At 45.0% G+C, this 27,135-nt stretch overlaps 2 protein-coding genes and 1 long non-coding RNA gene across 3 annotated transcripts in view; all 3 read right to left on the bottom strand.

Moving 5' to 3' along the window:
- LOC140600616 (uncharacterized) overlaps nt 1-27,135 on the bottom strand; it is a 487,558-nt gene that overhangs the window by 434,725 nt on the left and 25,698 nt on the right. The gene's annotated exons all lie outside the window — the stretch shown is intronic.
- On the bottom strand, nt 13,842-15,608 carry PRR9 (proline rich 9). Its single transcript, XM_072768882.1, has 2 exons — nt 15,471-15,608; nt 13,842-14,982 (listed from the first exon to the last, which is right to left on the bottom strand). Exon 2 carries the CDS (start codon nt 14,960-14,962, stop codon nt 14,636-14,638), a length of 327 nt encoding a protein of 108 aa, XP_072624983.1. The 5' UTR covers nt 14,963-14,982; nt 15,471-15,608; the 3' UTR covers nt 13,842-14,635.
- On the bottom strand, nt 24,633-26,439 carry LELP1 (late cornified envelope like proline rich 1). Its single transcript, XM_072769099.1, has 2 exons — nt 26,286-26,439; nt 24,633-25,051 (listed from the first exon to the last, which is right to left on the bottom strand). Exon 2 carries the CDS (start codon nt 25,031-25,033, stop codon nt 24,749-24,751), a length of 285 nt encoding a protein of 94 aa, XP_072625200.1. The 5' UTR covers nt 25,034-25,051; nt 26,286-26,439; the 3' UTR covers nt 24,633-24,748.

Genomic DNA, 27,135 nt, shown 5'->3' on the forward strand with positions numbered 1-27,135 from the left:
ATAAACAACAAGCTAATACCCTGCCACCTCCCAGCCTCCCAGTCCTAGGTAGGAAGAATATCTGTGACATTCCTCCAGGAAGCTCCCAATCGTCTTAATGCTAATGCCTTGCTAGAGGGGAAAACAACCTTAGCTTGACAATGGCAAGGCTTCCATTGCATCTTGTAGGTCCACTTTAGCCCATGAAAATTCTTTTGAAAATCTCCCTTTTCCTGACCTCCCCCAACTCCCAAGTATATAATCAGCACCCCTCACAACTCCAGTACAGCAGCTCTTCCTGCCCTTGGGCCTGTCCCTGTGCTTTAATAAAACTAACTTTTTGCACCAAAGATGTCTCAAGAATTCTTTCTTGGCCGTCACCTAACAGGCCTCACCCCACCAAATGTCACCTATATTCCAAAACTACATCAACAACTTGGACTATTTATTGGTATCTCATGGGTAAGGAGGAGGACATAACAGTTCTGAGGGACTGAGCCTTAACTCATCAATGAAATCTGATGGTATCATCTCCAGGTAGATGGTGTCAGAATTGAGTTGAATCGTTAGGACACCCAGCTGGTGTCTGAGAGTAGCTTGTTAGTGTGGGGAACCAGAATCACTCTTTAATTATAATTAGCACAGTGTTTGCATTAGCAGAGTCACCAAATAGTTTTGGTTACAAGTAGCTCCAGGTTTCTGAAAGAGCTTTCCCCAATCAACAAGTTGGACTATTTATTGCTAAAATTGGCAAAACTACTTGCCAGGAATGTTGTGGTCATTTCTGTACCAAGTAGAGAGTGGAGGTGATAAATGCTAATATTTACAATCTCTTCCCATTCAGTAAAGCTCAGTTGATATCAAATAAATTTCCTTCATTAATCTATTATTCAACAAATATTTTTGGACACCAATTACATGCCAGGCACTATACTTTGTATTGGGTATTTCAGATGTTATGGGTCTGAGACCCCATAACAATACGGTTATCTTGGTGTGGGGACATCATGGTGATACGGGAGGGCCTGGTTCTTGTCTCATGTAGTCAAAGAATAAATCTCAATAACACAAGAAAGTGAGTAAAGCGATAGAAGTTTATTAAGCAAAGATACAGAGAAAGCTCTCAGAAGTGAGAAGAGTCCTGACAGCGTTGCCACTGAGGGCCTTTTGGCTGGCCTTTATTGGGAACCTAACCAGGGGGCCCAAGGCCTGAGGTTTCTTTGTACTATCTCAAGTATTGACATATGGCTGTTTTGGGGTCTGGTGAATCTCTGGAATTGTCTGGCAACCATCAAAGGGGATGCTCCCTAACACTTTGGAGCTAGGGAGCCTGGTCTATTCATTTTTTCTGTTTTTACTATCTTATCTGTTTCCTTGGGATGGGTAGGAGCCTGACTCTGGACCATTCGGTGTCCTTGGGATTTATGGGAGCCCGACTCTGGGCCTTTCCCTTATTTTTCCCTGCCTTGCCCCATCTGCCCCTAACCATTCCTACATCAGTGGCCAGGGTAAATATGCACATGCATATGCATATACTTGTTTATATGAATAAGCATGCACCGAAGTGACTGTCTGTCCCACTATACCTCAAACATGTGTACATGATGGTTAATTTTATTCAATGTGCAGTGGGAATGTAACCAAAGCAACATGAGTTTGATCCTTGGCAAGTCACAGAAACTGCATCAGGCAAGTTGTTGCATAAAGAAAACTTTAAATGCAGCAAATAAAGAGATCATAGGAAATGACTTCCAAAACCATGACTCCTCGAGAGAGGGTGGATGGGTTCCTTCTGTTTATGGTTAGGATGAATATTTAGATAGGGAAAGCTTGTCACTGTATGTAGATGTGGGCAGAAGGTCACACAGGTGGCTTAAGGAAACATGCCTATGCACATATTGAATGTTATGTAAATGAGGCTGGGGCTCCTCCTTAGGCAGAGATTTTAGTATTAATGATGAAAAGGTAGTGTTAGGTCATTCCTTTGCCCCATTCCAGGGGTCACTCCATGGGCCATCTGTGCAAGCATGAGTTGGGCTTTTAGCTCAAAAGGTCTGGGTGGTCTGGGCCAGCAGGAGGTCTTGTCAGGGCAGTCACCATCACCTGAGGGGTGTTTTCAGGTTTCATTTGCCTGAGTTGAGGTAAGCTGGAAAGAAGAGTTTAAGGAAAAATGTAAGACAAAGGTCAGTGAGTACAAGCAGGTGGGCAATACATGTCAGGTCTTGGGATCCAGCTGGTGAAATCATTGTGTGCTCTTCCATTGTAGTGATATCGGAAAGATGTCAGGGTTAGAAGCTGACAGCCATAAAGAATTCTTAAGACTTGTTTGGTGCAAAACGGTAGTTTTATTAAAGCATGGGGACAGGACCCATGGCAGGAAGAGCTGCACTGGGGTCATGAGGAGTGGCCCATTACATACTTTCAAGTTGGGAGGAGGTTAGGGATGGCATAAGCCTCTCAGGAATTCTGGAATTCCAGGATCCTGAAGGAGCTAGCTATCATTTGGGAAAGGTTATTTATTCCTGTTTGGTAAAAGTTCAGTCATGAGACCCTTCAGATATATATCATTGCATGCTTGGAGGATGATTGCCAACATGTATTTTTTTGAGGGGGGCTAGAGATAAAGGAAGTTTCAAATGAATTTTTATTTATTTATTTATATTTTTATTTTATTTATTTATGATAGTCACAGAGAGAGAGAGAGAGAGAGAGGCAGAGACATAGGCAGAGGGAGAAGCAGGCTCCATGCACCGGGAGCCCGATATGGGATTCGATCCCGGGTCTCCAGGATCGCGCCCTGGGCCAAAGGCAGGCGCCAAACCGCTGCGCCACCCAGGGATCCCTCAAATGAATTTTTATATGTCAAAGGAGACTTACAGGATCCTAGGGATTGGGCTAAGATTGCCTTTTGTCCTTAGCAAAGTATTAACAACGAGGCAGCGGTTCCTAGAGGAAGGTCACTCTACCTGTTCCAAGGACTTGTCAGTGGGCTGTAGGCAGTAAGGAAATTTAGCTTTTTTTCTTTTGCCTTTGCTTCCCACATCATTAGGGACTGCAGTCTGAGAGACTCAAAGTCGACTAAAATTGAGTGTGCTGTGGAAAGACAAAGTTAGGGCTTTTAAAGAGGAAAGTAAGAGATTACATAAGTTGTTTTGAGCAAAATGTGATCAGTGCTGGTCTCTACAGTTGCACTAATCTGTGTGTGATTGGTTACTAGGGCTAGTGCTGGGCAGAAAGTTCATTTATGTCCAATCTTTTTTTTTTTTTTTTTTTTCATTTATGTCCAATCTAATGATGCGGGAACACAGGGCTAGCTGAGGACAAGGCACAAGCCAGGGGCAGCACATTGACAAGTCCTAGAAACAGGCAAAGGGACATCCCTCTACAGACTCAGGTGCCTCCATGTTCATCCTGTGCTCAGGGCAGAAGGCAATCTTGGCCTGACTCCAGGAGCCTATAAGTCTACTTTAACATATAAAAATTCCTTTAGAAATTTCCATTGTCTCTAAACCCCCAAGATACATGTTGGCAATCATCCCCCAAGCACATGGCCCACTGATATACATCTGAAGGGTCTCATGACTCAGGTTTTAAATATTAGTGACCTTTTCCCAACAATAGCTGGTGCCCTCAAGGTCCTGGAGACTTACAGGTCCTGGAGACCCTGCTTCCAAAATTCCTTAGAGAGTACAGCTATCCTCCAACCCCTCCCAACCCCCAGGTGTAATCAGCCGCCCCTCACAGGCCCAGGGCAGCAGCTCTTCCTGCCCACGGATCCTGTCCCCGAGCTTTAATAAAACCACCGATTTACACCAAAGACGGCTCAAGAATTCTTTCTTGGTCATCGGCTCCGGACCTCACCTATATTCCAAAACTTCATCACTAACATGCAGCAGATGTCTTGGCCTATAGCTGACTGAGTTCAGCAGCAATTGTAAGAATTTGACACGGAGGATGTGATTAAGTCCCAATTCCTCAATGTGCTTCTGTCTCTGAAATGAGAGAGCTTGGTTCTTGTCTCATGGAGTCGAAGAATGAATGTTGTAGACACAGGAGAGTGAGAAAAGTGATAGAAGTTTATTAAGCAAAGACACAGAGAAAGCTCTCAGAAGTGAGAGGCCCCGACAGGGTTGCCACTGAGGGCTCGTAGCGGCAGTCTTTTATTGGGAACTGACTGGGAAGCTTGTGGCCTTGAGATTCTTGTGCCGTCTTGGTTTGAGTTAGGACTGGTGGTAACATCTTTAATGGCTTACTTCTTGTTTGGGGTCTGGTTATTCTCTGTTGGTCACAGCTGACTGTCATAAAAAGACACCTTCCCCACCCACACCCAGGGCAGGGTGGTCTGGCTTGCTCCCTTATCTCTGGTTTCCTTAGACTCAGCATTTTGGGGGATTTCAGTGAGCCTGATTCTGTGGCCCCCTACCTAGCCCTGCCTAGCCCTGTTTGTCCCTAACTCATCTCCGTCTTAAATACTCCTCTGAGCAATGCTACTCCATTTTATTTTCTCCTTTACCACAGAGTATATGCCTAGAAGAGGAGTTGCTCCATCAATGTCTAGTCACATGTTTGTCGTTAATAATCTCTAGTGATGAGGGAGCAGAAGGCAAGCAGAGAGCAAAGCACAAGCTGACCCCCACCCTTAGCGTGACATTCTCCAGCCACTCCTAGCTGCTCAACAATAAAGGGAGGGGAAAAACAAATGGTTAACTGATAGAGATCCCAGTCCAGTAGAGTCTCCAACAGTTTACAAATGTCTCAGTGATTTACAAGAAAATACTTTTATCCATAGTTTAACTTCCAGAAACCCATAGCCTCAATTTCCTGGAGGATTAACATCACTTTCCCCTCCATAGTGATGTGGGAAACTCTCAACTGTCTTAATGCTTTGTTAGAGGGAAAAACAACCTTAGCTTAACCATAGCCAGGCTCAAATCCTCTTTAGCACAAGAAAGTCCTTTTGGAAATTTCCCTTTTTCCTTACTTTCCCCAGCTCCCAAGTATACAATCAATCATCCCTCACAACGCCAGCACAGTGGCCCTTTCTGCCTTTGGGTCCTGACTTGGTGTTTTAATAAAAATCACTTTTTTGCACCAAAGATATCCAAGAATTTTTTCTTGGCCATTGGCTTCAGACCCCAGCAACACTAATCCAAAACTATTACATCAACTACCAAAATGTTTTCCAAAGTAGTTGCACCGATTGGCACTCCCACAACCTCAGCAACCATCCTTTTAATTTTAGCCATTCCAGTGGGTTGTGGTGTCCCATTGAGGTTTTATTTTGTATTTCTCTGATGAATAATGAGGTTGAACACATTCATATATTTTTAGGTCATACACAAATATTTTCTGTTATGAGGGAATACAACATAAAGAGTTTTAAGACCCAGGAATACTCAGATATTTTCTTGAATAGTTTGGACTACTTTTTCCTCAGACCACTACAGGGGAAGAAATTCCCATCTCCAGTGTTGTGACAGAGAATGGAAGCAAACTGAGAGGGGAGATGAGGAGAACTTCCACTCCTCATCTTTATTGTTGTGCCCAAGATTGCGAATCCGAGAAACCACCAAGGAGGTGACACCGATGCCGGCGCACGAGGGTTTATTAGCAAGCTCGAGCTTGGGTCCAAGTATACCCGACACAGCGGAGCAGGGACTTGGGCCCTGAAGTGGGTTACAGCTGGGTTTTTTATAGGCTGGTCTAGGGGATTTTCAGAAGGGATGGAGGAATTTCTCAAGTTCTGTTTACATTCTGATATGGGGCTTAGGGCATTGAGCTCTGTTCTCATTCTAATATGGGACTTTCTACCATGGCGTGGGCTCTGTTGTCTTTCTGATATGGGATTCCCTGCCGAGGACATTGAGGACATTCCGCAGTTTTTCCCGTAAAGTTCAGCTCTTATTCACAGGGGCCTAAGATGGCTGTACTTGTGCTAATGCTAAACTTGAGGTGGGATGGCCTTAATTTTTCTCGGCCTCCACACTTATTAGCATCTGCCTGGGTTTGAGTAAAAGCTTGTTCTGTATTTGACACCCAGTTTTCCACTCTGATATGCCATAGTCTTGGTCCTAAGACTCTGGGACACATATCCCTTCAGTGATTGGCTGGCAAAAGCTGTTTTCACTATATTCAGAGCAACCTATAAGCGATTCAAGTGCAGGAGTAGAGGAGACTTACAAGTGATAAAGGAGGAGATCCCTGGGTGGCTCAGTGGTTTAGCGCCTGCCTTCCGCCCAGGGAGTGATCCTAGAGTCCTGGGATTGAGTTCTGTGGAGGCCGAGAAAATTAAGGCCATTCCACTTTAAGTTCAGCGTTAGCACAAGTACAGCCATCCCAGGCCCCTGTGAATAAGAGCTGAACTTTACATCACTTCAGTTACAGGGAAAAAAAACAGCCTACAGCTTAACGTCCTAGAAAGTCCCATATTAGAATAAGAACAGAGCCCAAGCCAAGGGCAGGAAGCCCCTATTAGAATGAGAACAGAGCTCAGTGCCCTTGAAGGCCCCATATCAGAATGTAAACAGAACTTGAGAAATTCCTCCCCCCTTCTGGAGGTCCCCTAGACCAGCCTATAAAAAACTAAGCTGAAACCCAGCTCGGGGTCCAAGTCCCCGCTCCGCTGTGTCCGGTACACTTGGACCCAAGCTCGAGCTTGTAAATAAACCCTCGTGTGTTTGCATCGGTGTCGGCTCCTCCGTGGTTTCTCGGATTCGCAATCTTGGGCACAACAAGTTCCACGCTGGGCTTTTTGCATGGAGCCTGCTTCTCCCTCTGCCTGTGTCTCTGCCTCTGTCTCTCTCTCTGTGTGGGTCTCTCATGAAAAAAAGTAAAGTCTTAAAGAAAAAAAAAGCTTAAAAAAAAAAAAAAAAACAAGTGATAAAGGAAAATTTCAACATTTGTGGGCCTTATTCCTGGGCTCCCAGGGAAGCTATGCTTTAATATTTGCCAAGGTCAAGATGACTTAACAAGACTTCAAAGTGATAAAGGATAGTGGGAAGACAGGCAGGGAGGAACCAGGGGCTCCAGCTCCAGCCCTACCACTCTTAAAAGGATTTTACACCATCCTGGAAGAAGCCCTTCACCCTTTCCCATGTGACAAAAGGGTGACAAAAGCTTGACTGGATGACAGGCACAGGGAGGGTTAACCGCCCACCAACAAGCCCATAAAAGCTCCTAGATTTAGAAACTCCAGTGGCAACCATCACAAGTCCTCTTCCTCTTCTAGAGCTTTGTTATATCGCTCAATAAACCTTGCTTTGCTGCCCACACTCTGTCTGGCCTTTGTCTTCATTCTTCAGAGTGGCGTGACCATGAACTGAGGGCACCAGCAGAGAAAAAAGTAATGTAACAAAAGCATGGGATCTGTTTCTGCCCCAATCACACATTGTACATCTGCATCATTACAAAAAGATAATAATAACCAAAAGTAAAGATAAGAAAAACAGAAAAACCTTCCTGGTTCCCATCAGATTAAAGCCATGATCTTGCACATACTAAAAACGTAAGACAAAGCCTGTAGCTTAGCTTTCTGGAATGCCCTTTGTCGTGATGACTTTTAACTATTTGAACTCCCCCCCCAAAACAAACAAACAAACAAACAAACAAACAAACAAGCGGGAGAGTGAGGTTCTTGCCTCAGGGATCAGCATCAAGACTGAATCTCGAGGACAAAGGAGAGTGAGTAAAGAGAGTTTCACTAAGCAAGGATACAGAAAATACTTTCAGGAATAAGAGGGATCCTGACAGGGTTGCCACTAAGGGCTTTTAGGGTTGGTCTTTTATTGAAAGCTTGCCAGACACTTAAATCATCTTAACCCTCTACTGATATCACCACTGAGTAAGGACTAGTGATGACACCTTTAATGGTGCACTTCCTTTTTAGGGTCCAGTAATTCTTTGTTGGTCACAAGTACCTGTTATAACAACAAGACCCCACCTCTGACACCTGGGACAGGATGGTCTGGTTTCCCTTATCTCTGATTTCCTTTCACCTCCACACTTTTGGGATTTCTGTGAGCCTGATCCCTGTAGCCCCCTACCTATCTCTCCCTACCTAGCCCTGCCTGTCCCTTACTCAAAACCTGTATAACATTATACCTTAACTGTATACCAACTTATACCTTTTAAATGTTTCTTCCCTGGAGCACTCTACTTATGAAAATTGTGTATCCTGGACAGTTGTCCTAACTAGGGCTCGAATAAAACTTTTCCTTTCTCTTTAAAATTTTAGAAAAGTTTTGTTCAATTTTGTGTTGATGCAAGATTTTTAAAAATCTAGTTCAAACTTTTTATTACCATTTGGCCTCTTCTTGCATACTTTCACTACTGTACAAGTAGCCCATTTCACTGCTGGGCCATTTGATTCCTGTTATGAGTATAAACCTGCCTTTCTGTACCCTAAACTCACGGAGACATGCTCTTCCCCTCTGGAGTCATATTGGAAAAATCTAAAGACAGCTGCCACATGCTTTGTAAATCGTTCTCATCTCTGGATGAAATACTCCCATTTATCAATCACCACCTGTATGACATGGTGCCCAGAGGCCTTGCCCTTCCACCCACATTCATTTGAATGGATTAAAAGTTGGTCAGTGTCCACCTTCAAATGTGTATCTGGAGTGATACTCCAGAGGCCACTGCCTGTGGAGCTTCCTTGAGTTCCTTATTGCTCTGCTAAACTTGCCCCCAATCCCTACATGGCTGGCTCCTCTGGCTCCTTCATGTTTATACTTAGATGTCACCTGTTCAGAGTAGCTTTTCCTGACTAAAGAGCACCCTTCCTTACCAGAGTATTTTGTCACTCTTTTATTTCCTACGTTTTCTTTATTTATGCATTTGCTCACATGCTTCTTGTCTGTCTCCTCCTCTTCATGTAGGCTCTGGGAGGCAGAAACTCTATGCATCTAGTTCACTGCTAAATCTTCAGTGCTTGCAACAGTGTTTGGTACCAACAAGCCTTCAAAAAAAATTTTTTTTTTAAGAAAGAATAGGTTTTATTTATCTATCATCTATCTATCTATCTATCTATCTATCTATCTATCTATCTATTTATTTTATTGGAGTTCAATTTGCCAACATTTAGCGTAACACCCAGTGCTCATCCCACCGAGTGCCCCCCTCAGTGCCCATCACCCAGTCACCCCAACCCCTTCCCCCCCCCCGCCCACCTCCCCTTCCACTACCCCTTGTTCATTTCCCAGAGTTAGGTGTCTCTCATGTTTAGTCACCCTCATTGATATTTTCACTCATTTTCCCTCCTTTCCCTTTATTCCCTTTCACTAATTTTTATAGAAGGTTTTAATCCTTACAGTCGGATTCCTGAGCCTATATTCTGAACCACCATGCCTAATGCACCTGCCACATATGTTATATAACTCTGTCTTGCATATTAAGCCTTCCTCTTATTCCATTAGATGCTACATCTCTGCTGTTGCCTCCACCAGCACCTTGCCTTGGCTAACCCTCAGTGTGGCCTTCTCAGACATAAGGCCAGGATGGGTGTGGCCCACAGAAGGCCCAGTGCCTCTGTGGCCAGTAGATGGTGCTCTTGGATAAACAGAAGCAGTCCCTAGGGTTTTTTTTTTTTTAAGAGGGCTGGTGGGTACAAGATTGGTTGGGAGGTTGGGAGTGTGGGAGATGCAGAGCCCTGCCAGCCCACCCTCTCTTCTTCCAGCCACCTCTAGGTGAGAGGCAAATATCCATGGGAGAGAAGAAAGAGCAAGAGTGGCTGAGTCCAGACCTGCCACCCATTGACCGAGGCATCCTGAGGTTAGAGATGGCAGTGGGAATGGAGTGGAGGACATGGGGATATCTCCCACTATACTACTTCTCTGGCCAAGGATCTAACAGTTTGTACTTATACAGGGCTAGCCTGGGGACCTGCCAGTTGATCTAGTGTCCCTCACCCAACACACACAGACACACACAGACACACATGCACACGCATATGCATACCCAGAATGGTGCTGTGATGGACAGCAGGCAGTAGGCACTAAGCCTTCTGGGTACACAGTTTTTCAGAAAGTTCTCCCCATTTCAATCTTGGGCTGCAAATTCCTCCAGCATAGACATCTCATCTGCTTTCCCTCTGTGTTCCCATAGCAACAAACATCATGTCCTATATATGCAGGTACACAGACAGGGTAACCAACTTCTCTTGGTTTCCCTGGGACCAGTGCAATTTTAAAATCAAACGTCCTGCATGCTGGACACCCCCTTAGTCCCAGGCAAACCAGGATGTTTTGTCACCCTATAAATAAAAGAAGCCTTTTTTGTCTCTGCTCAGAGGGCATGCTGGTTTACTGACTCTGGGAGTTCCTAAGACTTCAAGGTAGTTGGCCCCATGAAGACAGGCAAAGAGCACAGCAAGGCACAGCTGCCATCCAGGGCTCTCATGCTGACAGGAGATACAGGTAATTACACACAGGGTAGCTGCAAGGGGGAAACAGACCTCTCGAAACTTGTGTAGATGCACCTGCTGGCTCCTTGACATGGAAGATTTCCAGGAGGAGGTAAGTTTGAAACTCATGGGCTGACAGACACAAGCAGAGGGAGAATCCTGGGTGGGAGAGAGAGAGACAGATGCAGGTAGAAAGGAGGCTATGATGGGTTCTCAGGTACACATGCACTGGAATAGATGGGCCACCTCTGGCCCAGGAGAGAAAGGAGGTCCAGAAGGCAAAGAAGCAAGGAATAAAGGGGAGAGAGATGTTCTAAACCTAGACTGGGAAGGTTGGATTTGGAAGTTGGTGAGGAATTATTATAAGGTACTACTTAAGGATGAAATGTTTGGGCCCCATAAAGATACTAAGAAAATACCTAAATTTGAGGGAGCCACTTGCCATCACTTAACTTCCTCCTTTCCTTAGTCTCAAGCCATGAAGCACCCTGTGCTGGTCCCTAGGGCTTCCAAGCAGTGTCCTAGAGGCCAGAGTAATTTTCTCTGTCTTCTGACCTCAGGGTCTGGCCTTCTGAGTCTCTTTGTCCTGTTACGTTCCCCTGCCCCTGGGTCCCATTTTGCCCAGGAGAGCTAGATGAGCTAGTTGAATCTTAGTGCCGGACAGGTTGGGCGGAGGCTTAGTATTCACACTTGCCATCACTCCCTAGTTGCATTCTTCTAGTTCATGGGAATGTAGCATGTCCAAGGGAAGCTCTTGTCACCAGCAAACAAATCTCATCATAAGAAAATTCTTAAACTGAACCAAATCAGTAACTTCTATCCATAGATCCCCACTGTGTCCTTTAGAACCTCGCAGAAATCCAATCCCTTCCCCACTAAAGCACTTAAAATATTGAGAAAAGCTATCCTGATCCCTTGGGTATTTTATTTTCTAGTCTAAATATATTTCAACAGTTTCTAATATGAAAGTGTTCAGGCCATTTTACTATCACATGGGTCCATCCCAACAGTTCTCCAGAGCCTGGTGCAGAGTGGGTTCTCTGTAAATATCTACTGATGTTTTCTTGATACTTTTACTCTTGACACATGGAGCCCATAGGTCCACTCTTGTCACATATTGAATTCACTGTATCAAAACTGAAATCAAATCAAGTTAAGAGAAAAGGACAAAAGAATAGTTTACCAAACTGGAAGATTTCAACATGAAAGTAGCAAGAAGCTCACAAAATGAGGCTTACAGCTCAGTTGATAAAGCGTAAGTACATCGATCTCTATTAATGATTGACTACTAGAGGCCTACATTCTTTCTAGGGAACAGTGCTGCACAAACTTACTTGCATGTTGCCTATAGGCTCATGAAGCTGTGAGGTCATGCTCATATGAGGAAAGCTTAAGTTCGTTTAGGGTCAGAGCTCACATTTGGGGGGGAATCAGGATAGTTGTGAATTTCAGTTATGCAGCTATGGGTGCTCGATCTGGGAGTATATTCAAATTATGGGCTCCAGTTTTGTCTTTTCCTTAGGGACTGTCAACTAGAACTTCTAAATCCAGACTCCCCTTGTTAATGTCTCTCTCCCTCTTTCTGAAAGGTTTCAGCACAGGTACAAACACCTACATCCTAACCGTCCCATGTCCCAGACCCATGTCATTAGGGCCCTGACCCTGTAGCAGCAGTGTGGGCAGGGCCTAGGTCAGAGCTCTGTGAGCACGAGGAAGGTATGGCCGTTCTCATGGCAGAGTGTGATGAAGGTCTTCTGGCTCCTTGATGTCTGTTCCTTCATCTACAATCTGTAGGTGTGTCTCCTTGCCATCTACTGAGGCCTCCCCTGTAATCAGCAGGCAGTTCTTTCTCTGATGTTGATGGACTCTCTCTGCGTGTTAGCATGCACTTCTGCTCAGCGTCTGAGTGCCCTATCTTGGACTTCAATCTGTGTATGCTTTTAGTGCTGGAGAACAAAGACATTTCTTGGGCTTGAGCCAGGCTGGAGAAGTGTCATGAACCTCTCTCCCCTCCCCCAGCCCAGTTAGAAGCTCTACTGCTAGGAGGGTTCTCTGGGCCTGTTGTAGGTTGTGGCCCAGGGGGAGCACAGGCTTATTCCAAAGCCAGAAAATAGAAGAGAGAATTTATTCCAAACATGCAGGGAGGGAAAAGAACTGCGATTCAAGCACCTGGAGACGTTCAGTACTTGGGATGTCCAGGTTTTAGAGAGGCCCCCTAGGCAGGCATGGCCTATGGAAAGCAGCTTTCTAGTTCTGCTCAGGGATGCTGCCTGCCTGTTCACCACTGTCTTTCTAGCCCCTGGCACTCAGTAGGTGGATGAATAAATGAATGTGAAGTCAGTTCTGGAAATCTTTCTGTGTGTCATAGGCACTTCTTCATACAAGTAAAAGCTCTATTCTGGAATCAGGAGGGACTCCAGTTGGAATCTTGACTTCACCACTTACTTGCTTTGTGAGGCCAGACCAGTTCCCTAATAAAGATAAAGGGGCAATGCATGAACCCCTCGAGCTGCTGCCAGGATTCCCTCAGAAAATGTGCATAGAGCTCAGGGCCTGTGTTTGCCATCTGCAGAGTCAGTGAGCCCTCAGGGCTTCATGTCACTGCTTGAAATCTTCCCCCAAGTTTCCCCCTGCATCCTCCTCTCTTGCCTTAGAAAATCTCTAAGATTAAGGGATTGAGGTGAGTCCAGTGCTGCAAGGCCCTCAAGTCAGCCAAGTAGCTCCCCACTGGGTCTACTCATATGGGCTGACTCGGAAGGGGGGGTGGCCCAGGGGTGTGATGGGCCTCTTCAGATCTTAGGAGACTGGCTCTATGACTTAAGAGTCCAGATCAGACCTCAAGGCACCACTGAGGAAGCAGCTATGAGGTCTTTCATGTAAGTAAGTCTTGCTTCTACTGGATCCTTTCAGTGAGAGGAAGTGGGTGTTATGCTACAGGGAGGTAACCTGGGCTGACGGGCTTTCCTGAAATCTGAGATGGTAGGCCTATTTTGGTCCTTGAGTCTATTCATCTCAGAATTATGCTTAGTTCTTCCTTCTGACAGTGATGCTATCTATGCTTGAAAGATATCATAGATTCACTGGGGACTCCTTCTTTCATATAATACTCCTCCTCCCCATTTGAGTCCTTTCTCCCAAAAGCAAGGATCAGAGAGGAAAGTCATAGTGGCAAGAATTCTGGATGTGAAATTCTGAGTGTAGGCATGTCCCAGGCTCTGATGGATTCTCCTAGGTGGGAAATGTGTGCATAAGTGAGCTCATGATGCATTATGAGTGGGAGTGGAACAATCCACGTGAACTTCTATGAGGCCTCTGTCAACATTGTTGTTTTATCTGCACCTGAGAACTCTGTTTTTCATTCCTACTCCAGATTGTCCAAAAAAAGGGGGAACATGATCATCACAGGGAGGGACTGTGGTTGGGCAGTGAGGAGGAAGAAAGAACACACATCAAGCCAGACTTCAGCCTTGAGATCAATTTTATTTTATATTTTACCTTCGCCAGGGAGAAGAAAGCAATGAAGCTGGAGAACAGCCCAGATTGCACCACACAGACACAAATCACATCTCTAAAGCATGTAATATGAAATTATAGGGCCCAAAGCAAACCAGCCATCAAGCACAAGATCAATCAGGACCCCAGACACCCCATCTCATCTGTCCTTATTGACTGTTTGGATTAAATCATTATATGCTTTTGTTTCATTTTTAAAAGCACAACTAACATTCCAATGTCCAATCATTTGCATTTCCTTTTTAGGATGCATAGACAAAGTGACCCAAGTTTTTATTTCTGTAACACCACCAACCTCTTCTCAGTATTCATGGTGGTGGTGGTGGTAATCAGTGCAAAGTCCATCAAAAGTCAACTTGTTTTGATGCTCGAGTAGAGGCTGATGCTCTGAATGATGTATGGAAGCATCATTCTTGGCTGTTACACACTCAGGGCTGGGTGAGTTCATGCCCTATGGAAGCTGGATGATGTTTCTATGGTCTTCCCTTATAACAGCACTCTTCCTACAGTTTCTACTTTCCACTAGACTGCTGAAAACAATACTTATTCACAGAGATTGATGAAATGCAGAGAAAAATGTCTTCAGAGACAACAGACCCAGTCCTGGAATACTGAAGAAGCCAGGCAGCAAGAACAAAGTGCACAGAGAGGTACCCACAGGTGGAGGCTACCATTGCATGGGCTTGGATTCGGTTTTCATCTGTTGGCCATCTTCTTGACTCAAGATGGCATTATGAGACCCTACTTTCCCTTGCTGAGGGATAAGCACTTTTCTTGAACTTTCTGTGGACAAACTTCCACACATTTTGTCTGAGATAGCTCCTGGTATGGCTCTATACACTGAGGTGGGAATTGGTCTTGGACCTGCTGTGGGCAACTCTCTTGGTTTAACTCCTGGCACTGAGGAAGACACACCTCCTGAACTTGCACTGGGCACTTCTCTTGGCAGGGATCCTGGCATGAAGGGAGGCATACCTCCTCAGCCTTTGCCTGGCATTGCTCTTGGGTCTTTTGAAGACATGGAGGAGGCACACATGGCTGCTTGCACTGTTGTTCATTAAATGACATCCTAGGGTGGATAGCAGGACCTGAAACAAACACAAGATTTGAAATTAACTTTAGTAATAGTACTAGGATGGGAACTGGGAGATGACGGGTTGGTAGAGGGAAATGGAAAGTGAATGATTATTAACCCTAAGAACTTGTTTGCAGTTTTTTAATTTTTTATTTATTTTTTATTTTTTTTATCCTTTTCTCTTTTCGATCCCTATTTCAGCTCCCTCTGATAACCATATCCTAGGTGGGAATATTTTCATAGCTCTTGTCTAGATACTCATAGCCCAATCCTACCTGACACTTAGTTCCACCACAGATCTTCCCTTTTCCTCTATTTGACTAATCTTTTTGAAAACCAGGTACAAGAGACTAGACAGATACACAGGATGGTGTGAGAGGCCCAAGAAATGGCAAACCACTGAAAATCAGTGGGAAGTACAGTGCAGTGGAGGAAGAGAGGAGCCTCCTGAAGGCAGAGCAGCAAGTGGGAGGGAGAGAGGGCACAGATGTCTCCACTTACCTGTCTTCAGCAAGACTCAACAAAGGATGTGGATTGCAGGGCTCAGCAGAATAGGGACTTTTATATAGTGCCTGGTCCTGCCTCCTGCAGTACTGACTGGCCACGTGGGCTGATGTCCTAATTGTGGAGTCAACATAACGAGCTTCCTCTGAAATTGCCCATAGTTTGAGTCACTGCTTGGGATGCCTGTTAATCAGTCTCCATTTGGGCTGCTGGGTCCTTACCAGACCTCAGCAGGGAGGGGCTCCTTTCAGATCTCTCTCATTAGAGGTAGCAGCGAAAGAATGTTCATAAAACGTTATCTTAGTCTGTTAAACTGGGATGGGGTTCCTTGTCTGCCCAAACTGGTTCAGGAGGTGGCAAGAGATAAGATCCATCTTACTCATCTTGTCTTTACCCACAGGAAGGCCTAAGGCCTTGGGGTCTATCTGGGTCAAGGCCATGTATGGCCGATTTCAGACATTTCCACTGGATGTCTCTTCTTTGAGCCTGAAAATCACACTTCCAGACCCAAGGAAGATGGATTGTCCTATGGTCCCAAGCATACAAAGGATCTACAGTCTCCTGGAGATAGTGATTTTCCTGCACAGAAGTCTTCGGGGAAATTGGAGTCATTTGTTACTCTTTTTTTTTCCCCCCATTTGTTACTCTTAAGTTGTGAAGTACGGTGGAGGAAAAGAGAGGGAGAAGGCCGATAACCTTCATTTTCTTAACTTTGATTTATGACATTTCTAAAAATGGAGTCACTCACAGAATTTTCACAGTGACCAAGAAAACAGGATGGAACAATATTGGTCTGCCTCCTTGCTTTCTGGAAAAACTTTTCCTACAACTTAGGTCAATAAAAGCCGGGGCGATGAAAGGAAAAGTTTCAAAGCAAACACAGCCAGTTTTCCCTGCTTCCAAGCCTCTGTGTGGCTCCCAGTTCTGTCTTGTGTGCCCCCTCTCTCTGTGACTTGTGAACCCCTAAGCCCTCTGCAAGGCTCTACTCAAGTCTACCTTCCAAGAGCCAGAAATGAATTCACCTCCTTCTGAACTCCCATAATGCCTATTGTTGGTGCTATTTATGTGATATTTACTGTAGTTATTAGGAATTCCAGTTACTTATGTACAAGATCTTATTACTACCTGGGTTGTAGGTTTCTAGAGGCTAGGGGTCTAGTAGGTGGAAGATAAATGACCATTAATAGAGTGAATGCATTAATTAAGGAATAAAGAAGGTGAACGTAAGAGACGATTGAGAGTGGAGAAGGATCTCATGTATTGGAGGATGGGAAAGTATTTGTTATGAAAAAGCCCCTAGACCACTTAGTGGTGGGCTTGTGCTTGTTTGCTAAAGTTGGTCAAACCCCAGGGACTTTTTTTTTTTAATTTTTTTTTAATTTTTATTTATTTATGATAGTCACAGAGAGAGAGAGAGAGAGAGAGAGAGAGAGGCAGAGACATAGGCAGAGGGAGAAGCAGGCTCCATGCACCGGGAGCCTGATGTGGGATTCGATCCCGGGTCTCCAGGATCGCGCCCTGGGCCAAAGGCAGGCGCCAAACCGCTGCGCCACCCAGGGATCCCCCCCAGGGACTTTAAACATGATGGTGGACACCTTAACTTGAAGAGGTGGAGGACATTTCCTAAGAAAAGTATTTGGCTAAAATCAGATGTTCCTTTTAAGGCTTATACAGTTTTTGGAGTCTTTATCCCCCAAATAGTTTTTAGAAGGTGAGTTGAGGACAGACCAGGTAACATTTTGATCTTTAGGACTGGTGCATGGAGGATTTAGGTAGCACCAGCGTGGACACCATTGGTGTCCTGTAAGAGGTAAGTGCCAGGGGTGGGGGAGTCATGCTGCTGTTCTTGTGAGGGAGATGATCTTCTGGGGCTGGGTGGAAGTGGGGCTAGGTAGGATGAGGAGAGAGACTTGGAAGACTCATGGGTATATCTGAAGGGGTAAGGTAATTTAGAGAACCTGGAAACTGGGTGATTAAGTGTAGGATTGGGGAGCTCTCCTCTTTTTCCTTCTTTTCTTTTTTTTCTCTTTCCATTTCTCACAGGCAACACTGTGGAGTCCTAGCAGACAAGAACTTCTCCATCACTAGATTTATTCATTCATTCTTTCAGTCATTCAATACCCTGCTTTCAAGGAGTCCACAATCTCATGGGGAAGATTGGCAGAGGTAAGCCCCCAAGCCTCAAAAGAAGACCGCTTTTTCAATACTGGATGGATGGAAGGTCCTAGAGGGCTGCTTGGGGATGAATGTGCTGTGTTTTGCTGTACAGTAGGAATTACCAGGCAAGGAGGGTAGGCAAGGGTGTTATAGGCCTGGAAGAAGGAATGCTGTTAGAACCCTGCTGAAAGGAGAGCCTGAGGCTGGTTCAAGAAAGTGGTGGGTGAGGGGATCCCTGGGTGGCTCAGTGGTTTGGTGCCTGCCTTTGGCCCAGGGCGCGGTCCTGGAGTCCCGGGATCGAGTCCCACGTTGGGCTCCCGGCATGGAACCTGCTTCTCCCTCCTCCTGTGTCTCTGCCTCTCTCTTTCTCTCTCTAGATCTAGCATCAATAAATAAACAATCTTAAAAAAAAAAAAAGTGGTGGGTGAGAGGCTGGGGAAGGGAGGCTGCTTGGTTGAGATTTCCTGAAGTTTTCTACAACAGGATGCATCAGCTGTCCTTGCTTGTGACGCATGCATTTCTGTGTCTTTGAGCCTCAGGAGGAGACCAAATAGGGATTTGCTGAACAATGGAGAAAGCAGGTCATGTTCTCATGGAGGAGGGTGAATGCAGTTAGGAAGAGGCCACAGTTCAACTTCTCTCAAAGGACTCTCTGCCTCACAGTAAGCTGATAACAGTGAAGTGGGTCCAATGTAATCACAAGAGTCCTTTAATGTGGAACAAGGGGCAGAAGAATCAGTGTCACAGTGATGTAATGTGAGAAAAGTTTGACTGACCATATTTGCCTTTGAAGATGGAGACCATGCGCCAGAAGTGTGGACAAACTACAGAAGCTGGGAACGGCAAGTGAACAGATTCTGCCCTAAAGCCTCCAGAAGGAGATATAGCCCTGTTGGCATTTTGATTTTAGCCCAGAGAGACCGGTGTCAGATTTCTGACTTCCAGAACTCTAAGATGATATACTTCTGTCATTTTAAGCCATGAAAGTTATGGTTACAGCATCAATAGAAATTTAATACACCTTTCCCAATGTCTGAAGCTCTTGGGAAGTCTCAAATGAAGACATAAAATTCCACTTAGCACTCCCTCATTTAAATATTTACTCATTGGTTATGTCAACCCCTCAGTCAAAGACCAGCACTTAGTGATGCATGAGAAAAGAACTGGGCTCAGGACCCCCACTGACCTGGAGTTGACTCAATTACAAAGAGTATGTGTATCCTGGATAAGGTACTTCTCAGAGCCTAGATTTCTTCTTGTTGGGAAGGTTAACAGTGCTTCACAGATTCCTTATGAGGAATATATTTGAGAACATATGCACACTTAGGGCTATCAAGGTACTTCCAGAATGTTAGTGCCATCTGACTGATCAGGATTCAGCTCCCTCATGAAGCCTTTCCAATTCTCTCAGTTCTTATTCCATCTCCTTTATCTGTCCCCCCCCCCCCCCAGGACTCCATCTTTTCTTATACTTTTCTACTCACTGGGATGTAGTAGACAGTGTACTGTGCAGAGGCCCAGAGACCCGGCTCTGTCCCTAACAAGTTGTGTGACCTCAGGCAAGCCCCTGAGGCTTTCTGGCCTCATTTTCTTCATCTTTAAAATACTAAACGTAGCCTAGGAGTCAAGCTAGGTCCATTGCAGCTTTGATAGACTGTGATATTCATGAATGGTTAGCTTTGACGTCTATATGACTTGGTAAGTATGTGGAAGCATGACTGTGTGGTGGTGGGGGGGGTAGGAGGCTCTTCCTTGATTAGATTATGATTTATAATCCACCTAGTCTTCTGTCTTCTGTGACTGGCAGTGGCCCAGTCAAGTGACTGAATAACCTTAGGTGGCATATCTTTTCCTAGATACAGAGTGGGAGTATTTGGGGTCCAGGTCCTCAAAAACCAACCTTAGTGGCCCAGTATCTGGAGTTGTGACCTGGACAGCTTTGGGGAGATTGTCTCACCCTACATCTTAAGATAAGGAGCTTAAATACTTTAACCATCCCCAGCTATCCAGTGAGACTGGGGCTAATCTGATTGAATGCCATCTAAGATTTAAGATTTTAAATTTCTGCAGCTGTCATTATTGGGAGTCAGGGTGTGATTATACAGGGTCAGCAGAAGAGAGTCAGGTGTGTTCAGGCCATGCCTCCCCACCCCCTACCATCCTCATTCAAATAACGATCGCCTTTGTTCAGATCATAAAAGTTCCCAGACTCTTCTGATTCATTTGGCTGGCCAGTCTGCATATTACAGGGCAGTGGCTCTGATAAAGCCAAATGGTGCAGAATGTAGCTCACCCTGTTCCCTGGGAGCAGGTGACTCTGGAGAGCTTGTGGGCTCCTTAGGGAGAGTCCACCACCCTTCCCTGCTCCAGTGTTCCCTGCACGGAGAGTCTGAATCAGAGGTTGTGGGAGGGGTTGTGGGTCACAGGTCATTGCTCCCAGAGGGGACATGACAGGCCACCTGATTCCTTTTCCTCGTTTCAGTTCAACACGTGCTTAAATAAGAGGCACTACATTATTTATCAACTGCATTCTTCTTAAGATGAGGCAATTGAGGTACAAAGGTATTAAGTGCCTACTTTAAGATCATGTGGTTAGCTCATGCCTGGACTAGGCAATGGCCCATTTAAAAACATTTAGGACATCACTGCACTTGGGACTTTTTATAAACTTCAGGAAAGCAACAAAGATGCAGATCAGCCAATGGTTCTTAATAGTATTGAGGTGATGAGGAAATTTATACATAGGTACGCATCTTTACCTTCAGGAGGTTCATGGCCTCCAGGTTAAAGACCACAGACACAGGAAATGGGGAGAAGTATGTTCCAAAATTGTTTAGGTTCATACTAGTCTTCAGTCCTTTTCCCTTTGACTCATCATGGCTTAAGTTGGGCTTAGAAATCCTAGACTCTTCTAGCAACCAACTCAATGTGATCTTGTTTAAGATGTTTCCTTCTCTGGAGCTGAGTTTCCTCTCCCAGACAACTGAGACACTGGGCACATTTTGTGCCACATCTAGCACTTATACTCAGTGATGCAAAAGTCCTCATCTGGCTCCTACTGTGATTTGTGGGTTCTGGGGCCCACTTTGGGAACAGGATGGGAGGTTTGGCCTTGTAAATCTACTTCCTTCAAAGATATTTGCCTTCCTTTCTTTAACTCTCTCTTTCCTCCTCAAGCCCACTGCACTCCACAGCAGAACAGAAGAACAAGAAATGTGCCATCATAGATAGGGGTGACGACTCCAAGTGCTAACCAGTTCTTGAGTGCTTTTGTGTCCTGGCTTTCTAAGTTCAGTTTCCCATGCTGGGGGCTTTGCATATACCATCTCACTGGTCAGTCATCTCCACACCTCAATGAGACATTTCTTCTCATTCTTCAAGGGAAGAAACTGAGACCACTTCTCCCATTGAGGTGACACAATTTGCCTGGGCCTCACAGTTGAGAGTGTACAGCTCACTTTGAATCCATGTCTTTGTGATGACAAGACATTTCCCTTTACCATGCTGCCTTCCAAAGTAAGAAATCTGCTGGGAGGCAGGCTGTACTTCCCAGGCGAGGCTGGAGGGTAGGGCTGGCAGGATCTGTACCTTGTGATCAAAGGGAAAAGTGACCAATGCCAGGGATGCTTTTTTCTCAGCCAGAAGCCACCTATATTCAGCCCTGTCCCCCTCTCCTATCCCTGAATTCTGGGAATGACCCATGTGGCAAGGGCACATAACACAGTAGCCAGGGCCTCAGCCCAGAGCAGTCCTTTCCTCTTTGGAAAAGTGCATCCAAAGCCACTGAATGTGCACTCATTTATTGCTATTGAATATCTGCTATGTGTGCCAGGCAGTGTCTGTTCTCAAAGAACTTACAACCCAGTGTAAATAGATGGACAGAATATGGTGAGGTAAGTGTTATAGGAGAAAGGCATGGATTCTCTGAGACCATAGTAAGGGGCATCTGACCAGCCTTCGGGGGCAGAGGAGGAAGCTTCCTAGAGTAGGTGACCCCTGAGTTGGGTTCAGAGGGAGATGAAGACCCACCTGCTCAAGTGGATTACTCAGAGGAGGACTCAGTGGGAAGAGGAAGAATGATAGAGAATAGACAAGTGTAAAGTCACACAGTCCAGAAACTCTCTGCTGTGCCAAAGTGCCACCAGTTACCTGATGCTGGGCTGCACAGTTCTAGGAGAGAGAAGTGGCAAGGTAAAGCCAGACAAGGAGGTGGGGGCCAGCTCTGGAAGACTTATGCGTGACTGGTCAAGTCATTCAAGCTGTTCTTTAGGCAAAAAGGAACCTTTTAAGGGTTTTAAGCAGGGGAGTGACATATTTAGATTTGGATTTTAGCCAGCCTGCCTTCTCTGTCTTACACTGGAGGAAGGACTAGAAGGTGAACTTGGAATCTCAGAATCCAGTTAGGAGGTTCTGGATGGTGTAGATGAGAAACTATGGGGATTTTCCTGGTGGGAAAAGCATGAACCCTCAGTCTGAGCATCATTTCCTTCAAGCCTAAGAGAGAGCCCAGAACTCTGTAGGTAAGGCATCACAGGTTTTATGCAGCCAGTGCACCTGAAAATAACCTGCTATGGATTTTACGATCAATTTGTATTTTAGCATCTTTATGTGTTTGGCAATTGACTTAATGTATTAACCCACTGATTTATTTGCAGAGCATAAGCAGCTGGGGCACAGAAGCAGTTATAACTTATCATCAATAAAGCCTCCCAGGATGTGTCTGTGCTTATGTTCCTGGCTGGAATATTTGGTCATGTGGAAGCAAGACAGGAAAATAAGACAGGTTTGGTAACTGGTTCCTTACTGCCATCTCCCCAGCTGCCATTTGCATGTAGGAGATGAATGAAAGTGAGCTCTAGACTGCTAACTCTGGGAAACGAACTAGGGGTGGTAGAAGGGGAGGAGGGCGGGGGGTGGGAGTGAATGGGTGACGGGCACTGGGGGTTATTCTGTATGTTAGTAAATTGAACACCAATAAAAAATTAAAAAAAAAAATAAATAAAAATCCTGGATGGAAACTTAAAAAAAAAAAAGAAAGTGAGCTCTAGGGTGCTTTCCAGCTGCAGGGCTTCAAAGCAAGACATTCCTGTGATTGTGTGCCAGCCCTTTCATATAGCATTGGCCCAGCTCACAGCAACGCCCCTAGCTGGCCCGGTCTGGGAGGACTTAAAAGTCCTTTTGCAAGGTCAGCAGTGCACTGCCTGCTTCTCAAGAAACAATGATGCATGGGGGTCTGTGGTAGAGTCTCTTCTTACAGCTTTTCCATGAAAGGAGAGGCTTGGTCCTGCCCTATCACAGTATCTGTGAGCCATCAAGACTGACACCACACAGGTTCTCATCGTGCCATTCTTCAGGTGTTGCTAATTTACTTAAACAACTCTTTACCATTTGGGGCAGGGCCTTGGTGACTGTCGCTGGGGCTGGGAGTAATTATGGCATTCTGCAGGGAGGCAGCACACTCATCACGTTGTAGCCATCTTCCCTGGCATTGCCTTTGATCCAGGTTTTGTTGGGAAAGTAGCCATTAAGAGATGTGTATCTTTGGTTTCATTTACATGAGAGAAAAAGAACTAAATTGGCAAATGGATGGTTTCATGTTCTCAGAGATGGCCTCCACCCAGTCTGTCCCCAGAGTCCTCAGAACCACCCAGGAGAGCACCAACACCTGAACCACACTGCCATAGAGCCACTGGGGGCCTGGAACTGAGACCCTATCTCTCAAAGGAAGGCATCCAAGTTGTGTACTCAGATGTAGGAAGATGTTTTTCCTTTATTTATTTATTTATTTATTTATTTAGTTCATTAAGCAAATGAAAGGACTTTGGTGGGTTTCTGAAATATTCATGATTATGTAATTTTTTTTCTATTACATGGGAAATAAAAACTTAATGAAAATCCAAAGACTAGTGAAAATAAAAATACTCCATTGGTTACACATAACTCCATTGTACTAAAATTACTAGAATGTTGACACTCCCGTGTACCTTTCACTAGAATTCTCTCCATGGAGACGTTACCTAAGTATGGTTCAAAGTATCCAAACCAGCCAGTTGACATTGTGTAATCCACAACTCCAATTTTGTTTTTTATTATTTATTTATTTGTTTAAAGATTTATTTTTTTACAGAGAGAGAATGAGTGTGAGTGGGGGAGAGGGAGAGACTCTCAAGCAGACTCCCCTCTGAGTGCAGAGCCCGATGATGGGCTTAATCTCATGCTGCTGCAATGATGAAGCTGAAACCACGAGTTGGACACTCACCCAACTGAACCACCCAGGCACTGCTTTTTATTTTTTAGATGAGTGCCTAGCTGTGCTTATAGGCATAAGTTAGAACCTAAATATTGTACTCAGGAGACTTATAGCCTGATGGTGAAGAAAGGCACAGAGCAGTTATGTTCAGGTGTGACATGTGACACCTGGATAGGTACCATGTGTTCCCCTTTCTGAGGGCTGGCTATGTCCCAGTAAATTGGGCACTGGACACACTTTACTTCCTAAGCCTCATGACAACTCTGTAAGCCCACTGCTAGCATCAGCATTCCTTTTATAGAGACAAGGAAATAGCAGAGTTAGAGTTTAAGCCCACACAGCCTGTTTTCAGAGTGTTCTGCCCAAGCATTATGCAGTGGGATTAATAGCTGAGGGCAGAATTTTTCCTCAGCCTTTCTGGACTGGACCTTTCCTCAACATCCCACTCTTCTTTCCCCCTTACATCTTCTTTCTGCATCATGGCCACTTGAGCTCCTGAGGCGAACCACTGTTAACAGCCATATTTATGGCTCTGCCAGTCTGCATTCCCTACGTACACCCCTCAGGAGATGCCACATCCTTTTATGCAGCAGGTGGGGCCAGAAGGTAGGCTATCTTCAAAAGTTGTTGACTTTGGAGTGCCAGGGTTCTAGCCTTACTCTCTAGGGATTGCTTGTTGGTGTTTTAGTGCTGGAAAACAACAAACAAACCCCAAACTACCAAAAACAAAAACAAAAACAGGAGAAGAAAGCTTTGCACAGCAGAGGGACATATTTACTTGTCAGTTCATGGCTTCAGCTTTCAACACCAAGATGGTGAACATGGTAGAGATGTTGGAGGTAGTGGGTTGAGTGGTACCCTTGGTACCTCACTCTGGGGGTGGGCAGGGAGATGGGCATTTAGGAGGACAGGGCTTGGCACAGGGCTTGGGGGGGCAGGAAGTCGGGCATGGAGAAGGGCATGGTGGGGGGCACGGTGGGCACTTTGGTGGTGCTGGGCACTTTTCTCGTGGGTACTTTTCAGAGCACCTTTGCAGCAGCTTCTTTAAACAGCTGGGCTGGCATTTGGCTTCACACTTTTGTTCACATCTGGGATCACAATTCTTGGGCTCATTCTTGGGTTCACTAGATTTATTGTTATCATCACTCGACATTCTTTGATTTTCTATGCCCTGCAAAGAAATATGCAACAGGTAGTATGTGGGAGACCACTGCAAGGTGGAAGAGGACCAGCAAGCCTTCTCACTCACACTTCCTGTCCATCCTTGCTTCTACAAAAAATTTTCCTGGAATGGTTGGGGCTCTATACCAAATTCCCATTTAAGGGCTGTCCTCTGGGCTGTCCTCTTGTCCATGGAATGGATTGATGACAACATTTCTTGGTCTCTTCACTCTTACCCTGCTTTTTGTTCACTTACCCTTGTCTCCATTCCATATCTCCCAGCAGGAGTTCTCAACTTAGGGTCCTGGAACTACTATCCCTTCCCAATGATAAAACCATATTTGATCATATGTTACCAATATGATTGATATCATTTGTAAGTCCATGTCTTTTAATTAATTCATTTAAATACATTATTCTGAAGTCATGAATTTGGTCAGACAGCTAAAGGCATCCATGGCACAAGGGTTTTAAACAACTCCTGCAGGGCCACCTCCCCAACCCTCTGGAGATGGAATGAGAGGGTATATGAGTGGGTTTAGGAACTCAGGGACTCAGGACACTTCTTTCATTTCTGTGCCTTGCCCAAGCTTTCAAAGCATTGTTTTCTTGATAATTGCTTTCTTCCCTTGGAAACTGGGGATGGGAAGATAATTGAATCTCCATCTCTACCATGGTTGAACTCCCATGGACCATTCCAATCCTCCTCCTCGTGATTAGAGGAAGGGAAGAAGTCAGGAGAGGAGGAGATGAACCGGGAAATTCTAATTCCTCTGAAAATATGAATGTGAGAGCCATAAAATGATTTTAAGGATTTAATAATAAAATATGATTTTATTTTCCCTATTTTCTATTTTGAGTTTTGCCCTGAGCTAGGTCTTCTATGGATGGTTTGATTTCTAGATATGCACAGGGCTTTTTAGCCAATGACAATACTTGCAAGTTGTATCTAACTGGCACTCCTTTGATTAACAATATAAAAGGTAACTTTTATCTAATTTGGTTTTAAAAGCAATATGGCTCTCTGGAGAAATAGATCATTAAGTTAAACTCCAAAATTGTTAAGAATCTCTCTTTGAAATAAGCTGAGCATAGCTCAGTTCTTGCTACTGAAAATGAAAGGAAGCTTTCATTGAAAAATAACCATCATCTCAACCCTGTTCAATGCCTGAGGTGCTTTAAGTCACTCTTAAGAAAGGAGAGGAAAAAGGCAGGGCATGTGTGGTTGTCCAAATGCAACTCACCCCTTTGTGTTGGTAGTGAACTTGACAAGTAGTCGAGTGAGGTGGATGGTATTGCTGTGTGTGAGAAGGTGGATTTTCCCTCTGATTCCTCTGCCTAACTCTGAGGAAGCCAGAGATGGGGGGGGAAGGGGAGCACCACTTGTGACCTCATCACTGCATCACCGGGTAGCGATTGTTGTGTGACTCTAGAGCAGCTAGTTCAACTCAAGCTCTTGAAAATACACTGTGCTAAATCATCTCCTTTGCTGTCCTGTTCCCTCCCAGGGTCACTCAAAATTCACGCTGGCGAAATCAGACCATGATGAAGACTATCGAACTCTAAGCATAGGGAGGTTCATTCTTGCTAGGAGCAGAAAAGCTCTTTTTACACATGGTCTCTGTCCCCCCAAATTTTAATTCCTTTGAGCTTGCCCCTTCTCCACCTTTCTAGGAGAGCTTCCTGGACTGCTCACATCCATTTTGATTCTCTTTTCCTTATTTTTCTAATATCAGATTCTGAAACCTCTTTTTACTACTCCGCACAACCTAGCCAAACTCCAGGGATTATTTTACCTCTTTTTCTGTGTTTCTGCCTATAACTCACTAATTGTTGTGTTTTTTAATCAGGGAGTGGCCACCCCTTGATAGCCAAGATAAACCTTGGGTTTGGTGCTCCTGACTCGTTCTGACATACTGGGTTAACCCCAGATCCTGTCTTAGAGTAGAAATATTTGCCTCTGAGAAAGTTCTTTCCTTGCCTTTTCAAAGGCCTGGCCATTGGGTCTCTGTGGTTGGACCAGCGGTGTGTCTAGGGTGGTCGTAGGAAGTTGGTGTGGGAAAGACAAATGGGGTGGAATACATAATACCTTGA

The sequence above is a fragment of the Canis lupus genome, chromosome 12, assembly GCF_048164855.1.
Source record: "Canis lupus baileyi chromosome 12, mCanLup2.hap1, whole genome shotgun sequence".
Taxonomy (NCBI): domain Eukaryota; kingdom Metazoa; phylum Chordata; class Mammalia; order Carnivora; family Canidae; genus Canis; species Canis lupus.